We start from the raw sequence: 18,511 nt of genomic DNA on the forward strand, positions 1-18,511 counted from the left end.
TCCAGGGATGAGGGACTTTAGTTATGTGGATAGACTGGAGAAGCTGGGGTTGTTCTCCTTGGAACAGAGAAGGTTGTGAGGCGATTTGATCGAGGTATTCAAAACAATGAAGGGCCTAGACAGAGTTGATGGAGAGAAACTGTTCCCATTGGCGGAAGGGTCAAGAACCAGATGGCATAGATTTAAGGTGACTGACAAAAGAACAGAAGGTGACATGAAGAAAAACTTTTTTATATAGCGAGTGGTTAGGACCTGGAATGCACTGCCCGAGGGGTGGGGAGGCAGATCCAATCATGGCCTTCAAAAGGGAACTGGATAAGTACTTGAAAGGAAAAAATTTGTATGACTACGGGGAAAGGGTGGGGGATTGGGACTAGCTGGATTGCTCTTGCTTTGAGCTGGCACGGATTCGATGGGCCGAATGGCTCCTTCCATGCTGTAACCTTTCTATGATTCTTTGTGAAAATTGTCATCAGTTCAATAAATTTTCAGAATTCCTGATGAATTAGATGATCTCTCCTAATTACAGAAATACTGCCCTCTCCTCACACACTTTTGACTGAGATAGAGATTACAATCAATCATTTACTTTTACATCTAACTAATAGTATAATTATATTCTGCATTGCAATACCTGAGATTTAAAATGTTCTCGGCCAAGAAGCTATTTCTATATTAGCTCAATTTACCAATTTTACCAATGCATTATACCAATGCATTAGCTGTAAATACTGTAAAGTCTGAAGATCCCTCTTCCTGCTCTTTAGTTGAGGAACATTAATTCTGTCAGTAATTGTTAACTTGGGGTTAACTTAGAGGAAACCTAATGCAACAATATTTAAAATCTGAATAAACTGATTTATAAAAATACCATGACAGAGGTCAAACATTATGTCATATATGAAAATACAGTTGATTTAACATTTTGTTGATGTGAACTTCCTAAAAGAGGACTCCAGGTAGTTCCCCATCCAAAATAAATGTTGTTTTGTCCTCTAACAAAGAATACAGATGATTCCAGCTTCCGCAGTAATTCTAGCATTTAGTCTGATTATATTCACACTATACATTTCAAGTAATGGTCACTTCCAACATTGTATTTGTGATTCATATTTGAGATTTGTATTTCAATCCTTTACTTAAATACTAGAAAGCATATTTTATAAAAATGACTATTCCCTTTGACAGATGAGATATTCAATACCAGCTGTATGAACCATTCACTTTATGGAACACTAACATACCTTTTAATATAATAAATGATTGCCACATAGCAGTTTAAAACTTGTTATTCAGATTGCTTCATATCCTTTTGTGAATTTTATTTTGTCTCTTTTATAAAATGGTCTGTTATATAATTCACCTGTTTGTTGTAGAAGCTCTCTCGTCTGCCCTTTCATGTAAAGTATTATCATCATAACTCATCTTGACTGCTGAGCCTTCCGTGATTTCTGAATACTAATGAACTCTCCAAAACCTATCTTTGTAACTGTCACATTAGAACATGTCAAACACTAGTCTTTGTCACTTTCAATTTTATTCTTTACAGCTCCGTAGTGACTTAAGCTCCTCTTAGATTGTTTTTTTGCTTCTATTCCTCCTAGACTGGAACCTTTTTTGGTGAGGTGGAAGGAGCTGTTATGAATAAACTATTACTGATGGGCTCATTTAAACGGTAAGAATAATGTACAATGATACAGAAATCACATGGATGCATGCAAATTTGAATCACTTCATAAATGTTATATATATAAAAAATAGTCAATCATTGAAACTTTTTTTATTAGGATCAAATATTCAACAAATAAAACTGCGTGAGATTATCAAAGTCATATCCTTAGTGCTTCCAATCTTCAGGAATCTAATCCTATGACACTTTACAAGATACGATAATCAATAAATCCCTGATTTTAACTCAGTCTGCCCAGCGCAAACTGGGTGGGTGGGTAGTTAAAATGACGGCCGGGAGGTACATTCTGCATTCAAATGCCCAACGCTATTTTAACTCAGCAAAAAAAATTGTTCAGTAGGGAAATCGGCCCAGATAGGTGGGGGCCTACGTAGCATTCAAAAGTCACGGCCTGCTGATATCATCGGCGCCACAATGCAATTTTAACTAGAAAAATTGGGAGGCCTTTGCGGTGCCAAATCAGCTAACGAAACCTCGTGGGAGGCAGCAGAGTAGCCAAATGAGGCCATGGTATGTCTTTTTAAATAATTTCTTTGAGGTTTTTTGTGGGCTCGGATGAGCAGGAGTGCTCCTCTGGGCCCTGCAAACAATCCTTGGGCATCCCCAGCTCTAGCCTTCCCTCTTCCTTCCAGCAACACTCACCTTATGCCTGGGACCATTCCCATGGATCCCCAGCGGCTCCCGCTGAAATCATTGTTCCCGCCCGCCTTGACGTCATTCCTACTGGCTTCACATTGGAGACAGTTCAGAACAATTCAAATGAGACCCGGGAGTTAAAATTGGGGCTAAATTCTCTGATGATTAAGAAATATTGGAGTTGGTATAGATGTGCTTCTTTATGCTTCTTGCAAGCCAGTATAACCAAAGAGTATTTGAATTTTAAAAAAGCAGGCAAAAGGTTTCCCTACTATTGGCACTATATTATGCTATAGTGGTCGGCCATGTCAAACGTTGCAGAAAAACCTTTCAAGGAGGAAAAGTGCACCGCAGTCACAGAGGATGTCATTGTGACTTTGATTAGGGCCATTCAGTGTTGTAGCAGGAGTGGAAACCTGATTGGAGAGATTCAAACATGAAAGATGGGCACAGATTTGGGAGGTGACAATACATTAAAGGACTCTGGAGAGGAAAGGGGATTTTGGAGATGGGGTGGTAGTTTGCAAGAACAGAGGGGTCGAGGATGGGCTTTATTGAGGATGGGAGTGATGAACCCTTTTTGAACGGGAGGGTGACAGTACCTGAAGAGAGAGAACCATTTACAATGTCATGCATATTAGTATTATTTTTCACCTACATCAAATTTCAACAGAAATGACTATAAAAATCACATTACCTGGGTGTGAAATCTCACTCTTTTGTTGCTCAAGTACTGTAATGGGAAGAAATAACAACTAATTGGAGAAGAAGCCCTGCACACGAGTCATCAGTACAAGCTTAATGCTAACAAATAACTCTTTCTTTAAAAAAAAGATTATTAATGTCAATAGAATAAAATATCACACTAGCAGCAGCCTATTCATAACTGAGTAATACCTCAAAACTTATACTTACTAAATTAGGAGTACATTATGTACTCTTACTGGTCCAAGATCAATGACAAATTGCTGTTGTTCACAATTTACTTGGATTTGATAAAGCGGCACCTGTTCCATATAAGTTTGGTTATCTAACTCTTTTCTATCTCAGTCTGTTGCACAGAAATTAGTGCATGTTTTAAACTGTGGTTTTCCTTAACAAAAAGTTTGATGATGAAAATATTCATCAATCCCTTGTAGAAGAACATTCAAATATTTTATTGTGATAGTATTTTATATTTGTTACGATGCCTTGATCTATTGTATTTTGTGTGTTTTCTTAATTTCCTTTTTTTTTAGGTTATGGTCCATTATTGAAGTATTGATTTTGATTTTTAAAATCTGATTGTGTTTCTTTTCCAGTTAAGTAGTTTTCTGCTTTTCTTTTTTAGAGTAACGCTTTATGACTACCAAGCCATGTGTAGAACAACCATAGACAATAGCGACAGTGCACACAGCTTACTGGATGTAAGTACAGTGAGCGTTACAGTAATGCTCCATATACTGAAATTGGGCGTTTACCAATTTTAAACAAAAATTTTAGGCTCCTGATAGTAAATCTAGAAACTAGTTTTGTTAATCTTAGGAAAAAAAATCTACTAATTTATACAGCACTAGAAAACTGTCATTGTGCATAGGAAGGTTGTTACTGTTTTTAATTTTTGAGTAATGATATTGTGCATAGGAAGATTGTTACTGTGTTTAATTTTTGAGTAATGATATTGTTGCTGCTTACAGCAGGTGTGTATTAATTACATCATTGCTTCTGGATGCACCTAATTAATTCCTTACCTGAGCATCCTTCAAATACAAGAACATTGAAAATGCAGTGAAATCTTATGCCTTCATTGACTGCAGTTTTATGTAAATAATAAAATGTTGCTAAATAGTTTTAGGGGTATGGTACTCGAGTGGTTATGTTACTGCACTAGTAATCCAGAGGCATGGACTAATAATCCAGGGAACATTAGTTCAAATCCCACCACGGGCAGTTTGAGAATTTGAATTCAGTTTAAAAAAAGTCTGGAAACTAAAAGCAGATATCAGTTAAAAAAATGACCATGAAGCAATCGGGCTGTTGTAAAAATCCAACTGGTTCACTCATGTCCTTTACCCAGTCTGGCCCATATGTGACTGCAGTCCCACACCAACGTGGTTGACTCTTAACTGGCCTAGCAAGCCACTCGGTTGCATCAAACCACTACAAAGAATAACAAGATGGATGCCCACATCCTGAGAATGAATAAAAAAGAATACATATAAAGGTAAATTCACCAAACCTGCATTACCTTTGAACACAGCAGAGCCAGGGATCAGTGAATTTACCCTATAATGTCTTAATTTTTCAGCAACATTCTTAGCAGTTGACTTTATTGGTACAATTTGTTTTAAAGTTTAACATTTTATTTCTAAGATCAAATGAAATCATGTCTTGACACAAACTAATTCCACCAATTTCTGACTTGTTGGTACTAATGGAGATCAGAATATTCATGACTGCTTGAACTAATTCAGTTACTTCTCTTCAGCCTTATTATGTCTTCTTTGCTGCAATAAAGTGGATTATGACTGAACTCATCTTGTAAGTAAATTCTATGTCGAGTTCCTAAAGCATGATTTGTTGTTATTCATATTGATTTCAGTTGTCATGAACTCAAATAAGAAACCATACATTAATTGCACCCTTTTTGTATTTATTTATAAACCTGTGATATAACATTATATATTTCAGCATATTTATACATGATATAGTTTGAGTTTTTGTGATGCCAGTAATGTTTGTGGTCAACACTTTGAATTTAGTTATCATGGATACAATTCAGTATTATATAGAACTAATGAAAGAAATATTCCATTAACTTTTCTTCTGGAAATTTCCATAAGGAACATACTGGGCAGGATTTTGCTGTGAGCAGGTGCCGTTTGTTAGACCTGCACTTACCCATCGACTTCCTATGAGCTTTTGCACAGCAAGTTACTGTCAACAGGACAGCCATTCAGCGCAGCGCCCTCTACAGGGCATCTGGGACCTATGTGAACAGGGCAAGCAACTGTGTGTCTCCTTAACCAATCAAATTGAAGAATCATTAATAACAGCGCAGTCAGAATGAGAAAGTGCAAGTTAGCATAGTGAATTCAATCTCAAATCAGTTACAGAAAGTGAAATAGAGGGAAAGAAAGATTGAATTAAGAGACAGAGATAAAAGAAACATAAAAAGTAAAAAAAATGATAATTTTTTTAAATGTCCAACAATAATTAAGATCTGAAGGAATGAGACCCCCACACTTGTAAAAGTTATTTTTCAGTGCCAGAGAGGTTTGGCAGTAATTAAGACTTAGCACACCGTTAAAATGGTACTTAAGACTTGAAATTACTTGACTTAACTCTTTTTGGCGCGTTTAGTCCGTATCTGCAACACCAGTACAGGAACTTTACGCGGGGAGCCAGACACCGAGATGCCGTTTTCGTGCAGCTTTTGGAGGAGCATCACATCTCGGAGAACAACTTCCGGATTTCCACGTTTAACTGCACATGTGCGGTCACCGGAAGTTGCTTTCTGATTTGCACATGAATAACCGTGAGCGCTGTTAGCCTCTGTTATTTTTACAGAAAAATCTGGTTCAATAAGAATTCTGAGTTTATGATAACTTTGCATCTTCATTGTTATTCAACCAGGCATTTTAATAATTTATTAACCTAACATCAAGATCAGTCGGCCTTAGTTTTCAACTATTTTGCTTTGTAATGCAGGCAGAGCATGCATTTTCACATGTTCTACCACCATTAAATAATAACATTGCAGATATACATGATGACTGTACTTCATTTCAGAAAGTCAGAGTTTAAATCCTACTCAGTACTGGTGAATAAATGTTAGCTTTCAGCTACTGACTGTTAAAGATTCAAAGTGACATGGGTTTGGCATTTTAGTCTAGTTTACGTCACAAAATGATTTCTAAATCAGTCAAATGAGCTGAATGCCTTTAATCTCAGCACCAAAAGACTTCAAGATGCTGAGAATGGAAAGACTTATCCAGTGCCCCTCTGACGGTAAAATTGAAGGTTGCCGTTGGTGTTGAACTGCACTATACTTAAAAGAAAGAAAGCCCAGTGCATGTATTTTTAATACAGAGTGCTGCTCTATCTTTGTAAATTTTAAAAAATAAAATAAGAATGTATCTCCCCCCTTGCAGGAGATAACTTGAACTTTCCCTCCCATGTCCAATGCCATCTTAAGTCTTTCAAGTCCCCCCACTCACCTGGAGCTTTATCCAATGACATAGGTTACTTCCGATCAGTTTGGATGTAGATCCATTCTACCCAAGGTAGCAAAAGTTAATATCAGCCAGGTGCAACTTTATACTCAGACAGTATTAATTTCCTTCCTCATGTGCCACTGATTCATTATCCAGGTCAATCCAAAGGTTAGGTTTCCTCATAACCAAATAGAATCACTCAGTGATGCACACAGAGCACTGCAAAACCTACAACATTGAATCAGCATTTGGTTAAAGTGATGACCCAAAACAGTAGGTCTACGTGGGAGGAAAAGTGACTGACTAAATTAAAATTCTGTCATCTAGTATAAGAGAAATGTTCCTCATTTAATGAAGTAGGCCATGTTGTAGTTCCTGATCTCTTTAAAAAAAAAGAGCCTGCACAAGTCATCTATTTATTCAGATTGGAACCAGCAATAATAAGAATAACAGGTCACCAAAAAAAATCCATATCATTTTTGTTGCACCATGGCTGTTATCATCTTTTTAGATAAGAACAGTTTGAATGGGAAATTTACGCACAGAACATTCAAGTAAAGATCACATCTGTGGGAGTGGATCTATAGGGCCCGAATGTCATGGCTGGGATTAACAGAGAAGCAGTGTCTAGGTTAAGACTGTCCAGGACGGTAATTGAACTATGTCAAATAGTAGCAGATAGTTTGAAGATCTCCTTCATAACTAGAATTGCCTTTCCACTGGGTCATTTAGTTGCCATTAGTTAAAGTATAATGTGCATCTGCATTCAAGATGTATGGCAACTGCACTGTTCCAGAGGGAGTGCAGGCTCATCTATATCCACAGACCTGTGAAGCAACAGTTGGAGAAAGCAATTCTGTGCCAGGATCTTGGGTGTCATTGATTGCAGCAGGTATGTGGAGATAAGTGCAATCACAATCAATCCTAAGACTTACATCAACCACTAAGACATTCAATCAATGCACAGGTGGTCTGTGAAATACAATGGAAGAACTTGCATGTTAATTATATTACCCAGGATCAATACAACTCATTTGTCCTTAAAAGGTTGTCTCTGTATTTTAACGTAATGACTCTCTGGAAACCTGGTTGTTGAGGGATTTGGGCTATGACCCGCTACACAACTCAGAACAGAGATATAACTAGTCTCTAGTTACAGTGTCATTAGTATTTCAATTTACAGTGCGAGCCAGCCAAAGTTGTGGAATGATTGTGGCATGCTTATAATCTTGCTATTGAGAGGGGGTTTTGCTTTGAACTAAATGAGGAATACATGTGCCATGTCCATGGACAACAAAGGACTCCAACAGCCTGCTCCAACAGAAGATTAGGTAACATTGGCATAGAAGGTTAGGAGCAATCTGATTGAACCCATTTCAGTTTAATGCAATTCAAATAGATTGTATCTTAAATGAGACCTTGGTCTTTTGTCAAAATAATCAGTTTCAATAATTTACTCATCTACATAGTTCTTTGTCTAGTGTTGTAAACTGCACACAGCTGTATTAAAAAATTTTGATCATAACACTGCATTTTTTTAACCACATGGACAGTGACATTTTGCTATTTTCTCTTAACAAGGTGACTTCATTGTGGGCAAATTTCCCAACTAAAATGATCCCAGGTGGATATATTATCTAAAGTACTGAGTTGGCAAAATGCTTTTGCAATCAAGTGCTTTAAATAATGTTTCCCACCTTGGATCATTTGTACTGGAAAACCTGCCCACAATTGAGTTTGCAGAAAGCAGAAAGAAGTCAAAAGGTCAAACACTCATGTGGTGGAAAAATGCATTGTTACAAGCTGGAATTCTCTTTAAAAACTTCTGCAGAGTTCATACCATTGGGTAGAGGATTTCATTTGTGTCCAAATTATTGGAACATTGAATTTTAAAATAGAGTTTTGTTTTCCTTTAACATATTCATTCTGAATTGTGCAAGTTTAAATGGTCTTGTTCCTGTCATTCGTATCCAGGAAGCAGACGATCATAAGGCTGCCATTATATTATTTCTTTCTCACTGATGCAAAATGGTTTCCAATGCCAAAACTGTAATGTAACTCAAAAGTTAGATCTGACTGCTGAGTGCACTGAAGCCAGGAGGTGTGAGCCCCCATCTAGTAGATAGTATCACACCATTTGAGTTTGTTGAAGTATAAGTCTACTCCAGTACAAAGCCATGCATTATTGTGTGTCCAGGCAGTCTTTTGAACCCCCGGTCTCTTTATAAAATTAGCAAGGAATCTGTTAGGAGAGAAGCACTGTGCTCGCACATTCTCGACCAACATTACAATTTAGCTGCACGTTGCACTCTATACATGCCAGCCTAAGATTATCTGCAGAAACTGGCACTCATTGCTCCTCTTCAGATGGGCATGCCTCTGTTTATTCCTTTTCGGTTAGATGTTCTACGACTTGTTCAGCCAGTGGTACAGTTAATTCTGACTCCGAATTCAGTAAATGTATTGCCATCCATGGCTACAGATCCTGTATTCGCCCAAACTTCATAGGAAAGATACTTGCTTTTAAGGCTGCAGAATACTTAACATAAATGCCTATGTAGCAGGGCATCTTTAGCATTTTATGCTGTGAACAAAATGCAGACTTGTCCGGATATATTTTGAGTCATTTCACACAATGAGGTAGCTTGCAAGCCACGACGGCACATCTAAAAACTACCGGCCCATTGCCCATGATTTCCCAATGCTGCTCATGCAAGATACCTCGCCACAATTGAGGACTCAGAAAACCAACCCTGTTCCTATTGTTTTAAACCTTATTTTTCAGTATTTGCCCATATTTTTCTGGAAGTTTGCCAGTTCAAGTGTACTTCTAGGTAATGTATGTCTCCTTATAGTTCATACTATTAATCAGTATAGGCTGTAGATCTGGTGTGAAAGAGAAATTCAACAGCACTGACAAAGCTGTCAGTCTAAATGTAACTATCATAATGCATATTTTCTCAGTCTGTCCTCACCATTATTACTCCTAGTAGTTGTTCATGGCCGTAATATCTGTTGTCTAGTTTTCAGTGTTAATACACTCATTGTGTATTGTTTGCCATATTTGTATCTGTACATTTGCTAAGCTGAAGCTAAATTTATTTAAAATCATTATCAAAAAGCACACCAGAGATAGGTTATCTACTTTCTGTGATTTCTAGGCGCCCTTTTTGAAAATTGTAGTTTTAAGACAATCAATTTTGACAGCATTTTTAAGTCATCTATAACGTTACAGATTTTAGATTAGCACTCAAACTTTCCTTAGCAGTATTTAACACTCCATTTTGTGTTGATGACTGGTATTTTAGGATTTTTGTTGAAATTAGTAACATGAGTTGTTTTGTGCCAACATATACATACTTCTTTCACTTACCACAGGTAAGAAGACTGCAGTGTGTTCATTCACCTCGTTGGGTTCTAGGGTACTGCAAATATTGTCCGAAAGATTAAAGTATAGGGAGACCATCCATTCACAGTGATCACCGAACATTTGTTTCAATAACAAATGATCCTACCTTGAACTTACATTTGGCAACAACTTTCCTGCAAAGACATCTGAGATTATCCCACTGCTGACCATCATAAGAAGCTTTTGGTGTACTGTATTTTCCTCCTAGCACTATATCTGCATTTTTCTTGTACCTCATCACTAGATCCAGAAGTAAATATGCCCTTGTTAATAACAAGCCATCTCTGATGATTTAGCAAATTTAGTGTCATTAATTTGGAGACTCATAATATATGGGGATTAGTCTAAACTGAAATTTGTGTACTTACTCGAACATAATAACACATTTCAGAATTAAGCTGGATTAGCCAGTTTATATAATTTTTAAACAAAAATGTATTTTGAGGAGAGCAGTAAAAACTGTAAGTGTTTAAATGTGTCTCTACATATCCCATTGCTACACTGCAGTACGTTAATAAGAAAACTGGCAAATTGGTCTTGATAGTTTTTGAAATCCAGCCACAGCAGCCTATTAAAAGAAGGTCTTAGTGGTGTAACTATTATAAATATCCTAACAAAGTTCATTTTTAATTTTTATTAGATTTCTGGTGGAATTCAATCTTTGCAGTTGGTGGAATTCAGACTTCACAGTGAAAGGTAAGATCGGTAACTTTTTTTTACCAATAACTCAGCAAGCAGAATTACCTTCCCCGATATTTAGGGGGAGGCGGGGAGGCAGCTGGGGCGACTGTCAGTGGCCGAGAAACCAGGAAATATGGGAAATGTGGAGGTTCTGCTGAATTTAACAGCAGGACCGCATTTGAATTATTTTTCTCTATTTTCCTCCCGGCAGCTGAGTGGCTGGCTGGCTGTCGGGTGGGAAGGCTGACTGTTGAAGGCCGCAGCCGATTGCGAGGGTAGAGATTGTGGAGTGACTGGAGATCGTTGGTGGGGGGGGGATGGTGGTGGGTACAGGTTAGCATTGGGAGGCCGGGGGGTGGGGGGGGAAGCATTCCTGCCCCTCCTGCCCCATAAGCAGTACTGGGAAAGCACTTAACTGCTGGATCCGGCAGTTCTCGCCTCCCTTTAGATTTAGCTGCGGGGTTTCCCAAGCCCTCCTGCAGCCGTTAAATCCAAATGGCTGCTCAACTGTAAGGCACGCAGCCTCGTTAACATATTATAATTACCGCCTCTCAAGAGCGGGAGTGAGTCGCCCGCGCCCCAACCCGCCCTGGTTAAACCGGCAGTAGGTGCAATCGCGGCGGGTTGGGGTCGAGTTTTAAGAATTTAACCCCCCCCCCCCCGCCTCTCTCCCGCCCGTCCTGAAGGGTTAAGATTCCCCCCATCAGCTCAACTTCAAGCCTAGCCTTTTAATGAAGTAATGTCAGTTTGTCTTTTCACCTCTGCGACCTGGGTTTGATTGAGTCCAGCCAAGACTGATGGAAATCTCAAATCAGTTCCTAGTGAGTGTGAGTTTGCAGCACAGAGTTGACTATATTTTTGCACTAAATATCAGAGGACAATTAGATGATGATGGAGGAGTCTGGGATATTGGCTGATTGATATGATCCTCTGAGTATGTTGGGCTGTTGCTTAAATAGTCTGTTGGACTGTTTCCCAACTTGGGCACCAGATCACAGATGTTAGTGAGGAGTACTTTGCAGGGTTGACTGGGCTGAGATTGGTTTAGTCTTATGCTGATTGATGCCTGGATTGTTGCTGATAAGCCCATCTGATTTTCTGCTTCTTCAACTTTTCAGAAATTGTTTTCAACTGGATGGCTTGCTAGGGTACTTTAGAGGGCATAAATGGTCAACCACATTGCGTGTGATTGGAGTCACATGTAGGCCAGACTGGGTAGATTGAAAAATTGTGTCTTTTTTCAAATTTTCTTTAGAACAACACAGATTGCAGGGCAATATGATAGAGGTGTTTAAAATTATGAAAGGATGGGTCGGGGTAGATAGAGATACACTGCTTCCAATAGTTGAGGGGGTCAAGAGCAAAGGGTCATAGATGAAAGATTAAATGTAAGAGATTTAGAACAGAGGGCAGGAGAAACAGAGCAGTGTTGCGAGGATGTAAAATTCACTTCCAGGGTTAGTGGTTGAGCCAGAAACAATGTCAATATTTAAGATTAGATTGGATAGGTGGGTGAAAGGATATGGAAACAGGGTAGGTAAATGTGATTCGAACTATTTGTTCATGTGGATGGTAAACACCAACTCAGATTGGGTGGGACAAATGGCCTGTTTCTTTGTTGGAGTAGCAAGCTCCCTTCCCTGAAGCACTTTAGTGGGTTTTTACAACAATCTGGAAGATTTCATGATTATTTTTCTGGCACTAGCTCCCATTTTTAAAAATTTATTCTCGGGATGTGGGGATCACTGGCAATCCCTAGTTACCCTGAGAAGGTGGTGATAGGCCTTCTTCTTGAACCACTGCAAATTCTTGTTAATCTTTGTACCAGTTTGATACAACTGAGTGGCTCGCTAGACCACTTCAGAGGGCATTTAAAAGTCAACTACATTGTTTGACATATATAGGCCAGACCAGGTAAGGATGGTAGGTTTCCTTTCCTAACGGACATTAGTGAACTTGTTGGGTTTTTACAGCAATCCAACAGCTGCATTCAGTTTTACTGATACCAGCTTTTTATTTCCAGTTTTCATTTTTAACTGAATTAAAATTCTCAAATTGCCATGGTGGCATTTGAACTCACGTTCTTCGGATTATTTGTCCAGGCCTCTGCCATAACCACTATACTACCGTACCCTGAGTTACCAGAGTTTATTGAATTCAGTTCACAACTTGCCATTGTATGATTTAAACTCATGGACCTAAATTTTTACTTTGAAAAACGGGTGGATTGGGGGCAGGGGGGCTATAAAATTTTTTAAAATCTAAAACCTGCCGCCAACCCGCCCATTTCCGGTTTTAACGGAGGCGGGACAAGGGGCAGGCGATCAACCCACTATTAGGAGGCGGGTCATTAAAAGCTTTCAAGGAGGCTGCGGGCCTCCATTTTGACAGGTGTTTTGTTTTTAACCCCTGGGTACCAGGATTCCCATGCCTTCTACTTCATGCCATGTGAGAGAAGGCGAGAAGGCCCGAAACAGTACGTAAGTGCCTTTATAGTCCAGCTTCTGGGCCCAGAGGAGTAGGAATGCTTTCTCCAGGCCCAACAAACTTACCTGCAGCGAACCCCCTCCCCACCATGATCTCCGACCCCCAGCCATGATCTCCATCATGCCCCCCACAATCCCCGATTCCCCCCACGATCTCCGACCCCCCGCGATATCCGACCCTCCTCACGATCTCCGACCCCCCCACGATCTCTGATCCTCCCCACGTTCTATGACCCCCCACACGATCTTCGACCCCCCGATGACTCCCAATCCCGACCCCCCCGATGACTCCCGATCCCGACCCCCCGATGACTCCCGATCCCGACCCCCCGATGACTCCCGATCCCGACCCCCCGATGACTCCTGATCCCAACCCCCTGATGACTCCCAACCCCAACCCCTGATAACTCCCGACCCTGACCTCCAATGACTCCTAACCTCGATCTCTCCAATGACTCCCAACCCCGACTCTCGACTTCGACCTTCGATGACTCCCGACCCTAACCCCCGATGACTCCCAACAACCCCCCTCCCCCCATGACTGACCTCCCCCCTGCACCCCCCCATCTAAGACTTACCTTCTCTCATCCATTTCCTTCCTCTTCTGTCCGACTGACTGCCGGTCAATCAGGCTGGCCTGTCAGGTGGGTAACCAACAAAAAGAAGATGTCCTTACGTCAAAACCGTAAGGACATCTGGGAAACCAGTACTTCCAGGTTTCCCGTCAGGAATTCCCCCCCCAAACACACCGTTCCCCCCCCCCCCCACCATCTTCCTGGCTCAGAGTAAAAATTTAGGCCCTGATCTCTGGGTTGTTGGTCTAGTGTCAGAACTAGGTTACCATATCCACTTTGAATGGTAGTACAAAAGGAAACCGATTCTTTTTTACATGGTGGACAAGAAATTAAATTTAGTTTACAAAGAAAAGAGATTGGGATGTTTAGAGACGATAGAAGTAAAGTTAAATTAATAAAGATGGGAAAAGAGTAAAAGGGAAGACAATGCGTAAATATTTAAAATGTTTACTTTCAATTGTTCTTTAAGCATTTATTTTTATAGCACAGGATTACATTTTATAGTAAGAAATTTTATAGTTGAATTGAATTGATTTATTACTGTAATGTCGGTGTTTGTTTCAGTGCCACTAAGTGTGAGCTGACCTTAAAATAATGATCGACTCAGAGAGACTTGAATTTCCTTGAACTTGCCAGCAGTTTAAGAGCTAATTTTTGTGGATACTCTGATGAGCATGTGAACATTTTAATTATCCATGTACTTATATCAGTGTAGTTTTCTGATTATTTAAGTGGCGTTTTGCTGCCTTAATTCGGTGCCTTCTAAGTGTGAACTTAAGTTAAATTGTTTCTGTTGCAGCTCTAAATTCAGTGTAGTTTCCTAATTGGTTACAAAGCTACTGAAACTTTTAGCTTCATAATCCGCTGGTAGTTCAGAAATGTAAACATTCCCTTTCAAAATCAGTTCTGCATATTATAGTGCTACACAGATGACAGTTTTGAAAGGAAATGTTTACAATTCTGAACTACTATTGAATCACATAACTCTAAGTTTTTAACAGTTTCACTATAAAATTACATTGCATTTGGATCTGGAACAGTCCAAATTGCATGATAGCCAACAATTGGGGCTAGAAATGGTAATTATTTCATTCATATCATCACCTAACTTATGAAATATAATATTTCATCAGAGAGTTATTAACTGCAACAGTGGTATAGAGAACAACAAAAGAACCAATCTGAATGCAGTAAGTAAAACCACACATAGTATCTGCTGTTCAACGGCCTTTGTGTCAATGTTGAGTGTATGTAAAATGATTAAATGTACATTTTTACAGCAACCTTACTGCTAAAAATAGAATAAACAGAGCTTTCAATATAAGGGATATAAAAACAGAAAATGCTGGAAAAGCTCAGCCAGCGAGGCAGCATCTGTGGAGAAACATACAAGAGTTAACGTTTCAGGTCGAAGACCTTTCGTCAGAACTTCGACCTGAAACATTGGGCTTCGTGGCAGGGGGGGCTCCGAAAATCGGGGATTCCCGGGGCGGGTCCAGAGCCCGGCTCCAACCCGCCCACTTCCGGGTTCCCCAGTGACGCGCTTAGATGCGCGCGCAGCCCCCGCATGCGGGACTCCCGCTGGCAATTAAAGCTGGCGGGATCCCACTTAAGGCAATTAATTTGATAGTTCAGGTCATCAGCAGACCTGATTTGTAGGATATTTTAGGAGGGGTGGGATTTTCAACTAAACTGAGAGTGTTTCCCCTACTGGTTTGACAGGTTGGGGGGGAGACCCTCACTCATTGCAGGAGGCCACTCTGTCACTTTGGACAAAGTTTGGCCTCCACCACCCTCCTCCTAACTATAAAATTTACCAACTTGGAACTTCAACCCCAGTGTGCAGACACATTTACCTACCTTGCAGACCCCCTCAAACGTACATCTTCCAGATGGGGGCCGCCATTGCTACCGTCATGACCTCCTCTGAGGACGAATAGCATCACCAGCCTCGCCGTCCACCTCTGACACGTGGAGCTCCACAACACAGTGCTGTGACACATCCACCTGCACAGCAAGAGGGAGGGCAACCGCAGAGAGAGATGCGTCGCAGAAGGCACTACCCTCAACACAGGGTCTACAGACCGAGGCTCAGCTTCCTGGACCTCTCTGAGCAGCAGTGCACACGAAGGCTCACAGTCACTCGACATGTAGTCATAGACATCTGCAGCCTCCTTCATGGCGAACTGCTCCCGGCTGGCCCAAGCACCATCTTCTTACCTGTCGCTGTCAAAGTCACCACTGCTCTCAACAACTTCTCCTCCGCATCCTTTCAGTGTGCCACCGGGGACATCGCCAGCGTCTCTCAGTTGTCTGCACAAAACAGCCCTACACCCACTCTGCAGTGACACAATGGGTGGCATCAGGTGTGGGTCTTCATGGTGATCCTCAGGAAAGGGCATTATTGCACAAACCAGACAAGATTTTCAAAGATGCGGCAGTAGTGGTGATAACAATTTTTTATGATTTTTTGCAAAACAAAGGAAAATAAATCAAAAACATGACATTTCGTCTTACACCCTTGTGCATCCCCTTTGTGCTCACAAATCCTTCACCTTACGTTTACGGAACCCCTACGTGGTGCTAGCCCTGCAGCTTCAGCAGAGGTAGTGGCAGGTTGCTCTTGTCCATGCCCTGACCGATGAGATGCTTTGCGCAGACGCCCTCTGGGTTTCACTGCCCGTGAGGGCCCCTCCAAAGACTGCTCCACCTACACCTGTGCAGGGGCAGACTCGGCCACCTGGAGAGGGGGCAGCATTGCAGGTACTCGTTGAGAGGGGGGCAATGGGTGAGACGTGGGAGCGCTTTGAGTGGCGTCCCCACTTCCATGTCCCTTTTCACCATCATCCCTCTCCTGGCCCAGGCCCACATCACTCCTTGCACCCTGCTGGAGGACAGTTTGGAGGACTTGTGTGAAGCCTTGGATGGCCAGTTGTAAGGTATCTGTCAGCCTGTTTAAGGCGGCAGAATGTTGCTTACCCTGAATCCGAACGGCCATTGTCAGGGCCTGAATGGACTCATTGTTGAGCCGTGCTTAACGCTCGATGGAGGCTAGCCTTTCCTCCATCGCAGAAATTCCCGCACCTACCCGCGACACTATCTCAGTGATGCCTTCATGTCCCTGTGACAGTATTCCACTCATGCAGGAATTGGACTCCTCCATCCTCTGCACGATTGTGGAGAGTGCGCGTGGCAACTGTTCCAGTACCTCGGCAATGTGATGCTGCCCCTCGATGACTCTCCTTTTCACGGCTGGCCCCCAGGGTTCAGCATCTGGGTCCAGCTGAGCAGAGCCTGGAGAAGAGTGCTCCCACCGACATGGACTCTCCACAGCTGCCCCTGCCACCAGGGTCTGCTCGTGCTCACGTGCATGGTGACTCACCATGTGCAAGCCCAACTAAGTGAGGGCGGGGACCCACTGAGGTGTGTGTATCTGCGCTGGTGGATGGCTGGCTCAGATGTGACGATGCACCCTCAGAGGCCGGCAGGTCCTCTGAGGAATCGCCCTCCACAGTCACGGCAGTCGCAGATGGCCCTGCAAGAGAACAGAGAGAAATATTAAGCAAGTGGACAGATGTTGAGGTGCTGCAGATGCCAAGTGATGCTAAGATCATTCGCTAACATGAGTGCTGAGTGTTAGCTTTCTGTCACCAGCCGCTTGTGCACTCCCAGTCTCGGCGTCCGCCACGGACAGGCACTCCGGCGTCCGCCACGGACAGGCACTCCGGCGTCCGGCTTATTTCGAGTGCCTGCTGCACCGCATCTGTTAAGGCCACCTGGTGTGGCGGGCCCCCTCTGGTCCTTGCCCTCTCCCGGGCATTCTGGCATCTCTTCTCCTATCAAGGCAAAACACAGAGGCGTCATTGACTGATGGTTGCATGGTGACCCGCTGCATGCATTGGTGTGGGTGGGGTTGGAGGTGGGGGTGAGCGTGATGGAGATGCACGGGAGTGTGCGTGTGAGATGAAGCCATGATATTGTATGAGGATTGGGTTGCGTGGTAGTGTTCAAATGGGAACTGGGGCGGTGAGTACATACAGGCAAGGTGAGGATGATAGTTGAGTGGATGTGAGGAGTGATGCGAGAGCATTGTGATGGCAGTGCAGAAGGAGTTGTGTGGTGGTGGAGGTGATGTGGAAGACGGAGTGTGCAAGAATGCGTAAGTATACTCACTTTGGCTGACCTGGTTAGGACATTAAATCTCTTCCTGCACTGCACCCAGGTTGTGGACACATTGCCGCTGCTGGTGACCTCCTCACCCCATCGGGCAGCACCTGGAGTGAGGAGTCAGAGAACCTTGGAGCAGCCTGGCCTCTGGCCTGCTTCAAGCTCCTAAATTGGTTCTTTGCTGCAGGAGGAGCATTGGAGGACTGCCCCTTTAAATAGGGCTCCTCCTACTGACAGCCTGTGATGCGGGTGCGCAGTGCGCCCACCTAGAACGGGAAACCCGGAAGCCAAGGTAAGTGCCTTCAATTAGGCTGCGATTGCGTGCGGAGCACCCCAACCCCCCACTGCCAACCCGCCTCCCTCCTAATATCGAGCCCATTAACTCTGTTTCTTTCTCCACAGATGCTGCCTCACTTGCTGAGCTTTTCCAGCCTTTTCTGTTTTTATTTCAGATTTCCAGCGTCCGCAGTATTTTGCTTTTAATATGAGGGTGTATTAGAAAAAGGTTAACACTTTGGAACTGGGAAGAACACAACTATATCACAGTTTAAATCATTCTCAGATCAGAAAATAGAATTGCTTTAAGAAAGAATTTAATAAAACTCAAAACGATTCTTAGCGATTACAGTGAACCCTTTATTATCTGTCATTGTGGAGGGATCCCCATCCTC

General features: G+C 42.1%; 1 protein-coding gene across 1 annotated transcript in view; it reads left to right on the top strand.

Moving 5' to 3' along the window:
• Positions 1–18,511, top strand: part of cacna2d3a (calcium channel, voltage-dependent, alpha 2/delta subunit 3a) — a 633,142-nt gene that overhangs the window by 560,534 nt on the left and 54,097 nt on the right. Inside the window, exons 31-34 of the mRNA XM_067998742.1 lie at positions 1,605–1,675; positions 3,657–3,732; positions 4,794–4,846; positions 10,572–10,627. Of these exons, the coding sequence (XP_067854843.1) occupies positions 1,605–1,675; positions 3,657–3,732; positions 4,794–4,846; positions 10,572–10,627 (256 nt within the window). The remainder of the gene's footprint in view (positions 1–1,604; positions 1,676–3,656; positions 3,733–4,793; positions 4,847–10,571; positions 10,628–18,511) is intronic.

The sequence above is a fragment of the Heptranchias perlo genome, chromosome 17, assembly GCF_035084215.1.
Source record: "Heptranchias perlo isolate sHepPer1 chromosome 17, sHepPer1.hap1, whole genome shotgun sequence".
Classification (NCBI taxonomy): Eukaryota; Metazoa; Chordata; class Chondrichthyes; order Hexanchiformes; family Hexanchidae; genus Heptranchias; species Heptranchias perlo.